The sequence below is a fragment of the Uncinocarpus reesii genome, genomic scaffold (genome assembly GCF_000003515.1).
Source record: "Uncinocarpus reesii 1704 scaffold_1 genomic scaffold, whole genome shotgun sequence".
Classification (NCBI taxonomy): domain Eukaryota; kingdom Fungi; phylum Ascomycota; class Eurotiomycetes; order Onygenales; family Onygenaceae; genus Uncinocarpus; species Uncinocarpus reesii.
In genome coordinates, this window is record NW_003052500.1 from 7200295 (window position 1) to 7204550 (window position 4256).

A 4256-nucleotide genomic window follows, 5' to 3' on the forward strand; every position below is an offset into this window, starting at 1 on the left:
GAGAGAGAGTGATATCCTATATGGAGCAAGCAGAATGACTCCATCAGGAACTGCATGTGTACTCTAACATCTAAATCAATCTAGCTAACATCATCTCCGCAGATTTTGAATTTTGATTTTTGTTTTTTTTTTCGGCCACAAATTCCCACACATAAAACAAAAGTCAACAAATGCACTAGCAGAACGGGGGGAGGCATAACAAGCAACGCTAGAAACAATTAAAAGAAAAACATCAAAAGCCGTTCTTGGAGAATACTGTAGCAGACCCAATGAGCAAGGGTGTAGAATTGCAGAGATCCTTTTCTCACTGCTGCTGTTGTCCCGCTGAATTTGCAGACTCATCGCGTGTTTCCATAGACGCCATCGGCCAGATAAACAAATGCTCCTAAACCAGTACCGTCTGCAATTAGAATCCTCCATCCCATTCCGTGTCACCAGAGAATTAAAAACAAAAGAAATCAATCAGAAAAAAAGAACACATGTGAGAAGAAAAGGTTGCAATAACAAGTGAAATGCAGAAAAAAAAAACAAAAAGAAAATTCAAATGATACAATGATGCTTTGGTCAGGAGGACAGAGGAAGGGATTAACAACCATGCAAATGAGAAACAAGGGGGAAAGGGCATAAACTGGCAAAAAGGGGGCAAATGCAAGAATTCAAAGGATGAGTTCCAACTCTAACAGAGAATTCTCTCCAACCACCAAGTTGTCATCCGAACGGAGGGATTGAGTGTCTCCTCTCCAATATGCAATGACAAAAAGCGACCAGGCATGCTGGAAGCTGCAAGAAAGAAGAAAAGAAAACAAGAACTTTTGGTTTTGCGGTCCAGCATACTCCAAACGCCCTTTTGTTGGATAGGTTTTTATTTTGTGCCCAAAGTAAAAAGGCAAAAGTAAAAAGATCAAAAATCCCCAAATCCATGTGAGAATAGCAGAAAAAAGAAAGGCTAAAAGCCAGAAGAAGAGAAAAAAATGAGGAAAAAGTCCCGATGTTGTTGTCGTTTTTGTTGCTGCAAAAGTACTCAAAACAGGATGTTCCCAAAAGGGACCACCAATCTCGTCCCCAACTCACCAAATCTCTGCTTTTGTTTCCTGTTGTAAAAATGGACTCAATGCTTTATCCTAAACGGGGATCAAGCATCTCATACTGCAGATTATTGAATAGCTTCTGGAACCGCAACTTCCGCTCCCCGGCTCCCAAAACGCAGCGTGCATCGTCATCAAGGTCGGCATCGGGGAGCCATTCATTCGGCAACTCCGGATAATAAAGATCCCCTTGACACTCAATGCGTCTCCTGCGCGTATGTGCAATTCCAAACTCCTGGCCCCATTCGTGACGGTCGAATTCCATAAACCCGCCAAATTTCACATCCATGTTTGCAACCCAGATCCGGCTACCGTCAGGGGAATAGTCAGCACCGCCAATCTCGCCAAAGAAATCGTGGACTTGGCGCGTCTGGTATGACTGTGCGTTGACAATGGCTATGCGGTCGGCGGGCTCGCACATGAGTAGAGTGCGTGGGCCTCCTCCGACGGGGGAAAAGCGAAGAGAGCGATATCCGGCGATGTCAGAGTCAATGCTTTGAAGGATTCGCCACATGCGTGCATCCCAGATGTTGACCGTCTTGTCCTGGTTGCTGGTCGCGATGTGTAGCATATCGGGTGACCATGCACAGGCGAACCCATAATCTCGATGGCCGATCAAAGTCTGGACTGGTTTACCTGTCTCGCTATCGATGATCCAAGCATCCGGCGCGTCACCAATGACCACGCGTAGACGACCGTCGGGCGATGTATCGGTGCAGTTGATGGCGCGCGCAAACTTGTGGTTGCTGACGAACCTATTGGTTTCACAGTCGAGAATCCGGATTCGCTCATCGTTGGATGAGATGACAGCTCGAGGGCTGCGGCTAGTACGGTGCTCAATGATATCGATGTGGTTGGTTATTCCATTGGGATCTTTAGTGATGCGACCGTCGACGAGGGTATAGTCAGTAATATCTCCTCGAAAAGCGTACTCGCCTGCGAAACCACCAACAAAAGTAACGCCATGTTTTGCTTTCATTGTCGATATTTTGACCGATTCGAAGAAAGATCGCGAAGTTCGCGGGTCTGCAAGGTTGATCAAACAATTCTGTTCGTTATAGAATGGAGTTATCGAGTAGATTCTCGACTGGTATGCATACTGGATGGTGTTCGACGCCGTGACAGACATAAGGTTGCGCAGCTGGAAATGCGCCATGGAAGCCCGATATTTGGTATACATTGTTTTGGGCCTGAAATAATCCTCCTCTTCGGGCAAAGTCGCTGAATACTATCAAAAAAAGGTCAGCGAGAAACACAGGTCGAACGCTAAAGCAATCTGAAGGTTTGGAGAAGGGACGCTGTGCATGACTTACGTAGTGCGGTGTATACTTGAGATTGTGGTACGAAGTATACAATCGGTCCCGTAGGGCACGAGCATCTGACCTCTTGACCTTGAGTGTCGTCGACCACGGGATGCCTTGGATATCGTACAGCTTTGACGACGAGGCGGGTCGTGAAATTTTCGCGGGGCGTGCCCAATCTAGAACATTCGCAGCTTCGCCCGATATGGGGATAAAGGGGTCTTTTATCATGCGTGGCGTGTATCGGGAATTACGGTATCGCACAAGCCATTGGCGGATGAATTGGTCGACTGTGAGGTTCCGCTCGAACGCTGGATATTGATTTCCATTAGCATCCATGTAGAGTTCTCCTTCTGGGGTGACAAGGGGAGTTGCAAGTAATGAGCTGGCAAGGTGGTCTTCGTCCGCAAACGTAAGCAATACGAATGCAGGATGAATGTAAAAATGCGAATAACCTGAAGATTCATGGATTTCAAGATATTCCTCCTCCGACAAGAGAGGGCGCGGAGTCCTTGCCAAAGCAGAGGATACATGGCTACTCTGTGGTTGTCCGTTCTGCGGAAGAAGAGAATCCTCTGAGGGGCGAAACGGCAATTCTGAGACCTCGGTAAGTAAAAAAGGAACGTCTCCATTTGAAGGGCCTTCCTGCCTGGAAAGTCCGGAGGAAACAAGCGCTAGCATATACCGATGATACTGCTCTAAGTCCTGCGGGAATGCATGTAAAAGTCGAAAGTCCGATAAGAAAGATATTATCGGCTGGTTAACAAAAATATCATTGTGCAAAACTCCAGGTGCGAAACCCGGGCCGAGGTGGCTCTTGGCAGAGACAAGAAATTCGTATATTCTTGTTTCAATCATAGTAGAAAAAGTATTTGCGAAACTAGAGCCTAGCTCGCGCAAATACAATGAAATGCCTTCCATGCGGTAAACAAGGTTGTTGGGAGAGGGTCGGGAAACTGCGTCCTTTGGTATCTGGGCAAATGGGTTCATGGGTGTGGCGAACGAACAGCTTAGGAAACAGGCGTTCATACTTTCGGTATGCATTGACAGCCCACCTTGATTGGTATTCATCACCTCCTCAGCTTCATCATCGTTTGGCTGGGCGAAGACTGCATTGACGGAGGGTGCGTATTCGGCGCCAAAGGCGTAGGTTGAAGGGGCCAGGTCGCGGTAAGAGGGTTGGTCGTCGAGTAGGGGCCCGCAGTGTTCATGAGTGTCTGTGAATCGACCATTGCCGACGGCCTCGGCGGCGTCTTCGATCGAGAACTCGTCGTCCGAGACGTAAAACTGTTCGGTATCGGAAGAATCGTTCGGATCGTTATCCAGGCCGAGGATCATGGTGGGTGGAAGTCTATCGTGCGCAAAGCCAACGAGATCAGAGCGTTCTATCAAACTGCCGTCGTCCCTGGTGAAGCGCACTTGGGCGCTGTGGGGGGCGTCATTAACATCGTCATTGTCACTGAGAGCTGTGAACACGTATTCGTCATCAATAATCATATCATCGTGGTTGATGTGAGCACCAAAGTTGGGCGGTGCGAGGTAGGAGGGAGTTGTGGTGTTGGATGGCATGAAAGGGGCAGGCGAGTCTATGTTCATGTCATAATTCTCAAAATCTGAGGAGTGATTGGAGGGAGTATACGACAGCCCGTCCGCGAAGTCCGAAACAAGATCCATAGCAGCCTGGCTGGAGGACTGGCCAAGTGGCTCGCCATGTTGCAGGAGCGTTTCAGGGTATGCGGGAGTAAAGCCAATCGCGATGTTGTGCGCCCCAGGATTCATATCAAGGCCCGTTATCCAGGGCTGTGGGTGCTGCTCGCGTTCTTCGAGGTCGTCTGGAACAAAGCCACCGGGGTCCTCTGAAGACGGAGAT

The 4256-nt window shown here is 48.4% G+C and overlaps 1 protein-coding gene across 1 annotated transcript; it reads right to left on the reverse strand.

Moving 5' to 3' along the window:
- Positions 1-1116: 1116 nt before the first annotated feature.
- Positions 1117-4165, reverse strand: UREG_02705 (uncharacterized protein; the record flags this gene model as incomplete). The annotated part of the gene is made up of 2 exons (XM_002543143.1): positions 1117-2313; positions 2399-4165. The coding sequence occupies 2 exons, from the start codon at positions 4163-4165 to the stop codon at positions 1117-1119; spliced, it is 2964 nt and encodes a 987-aa protein (XP_002543189.1).
- Between the last annotated feature and the right edge of the window lie 91 nt (positions 4166-4256).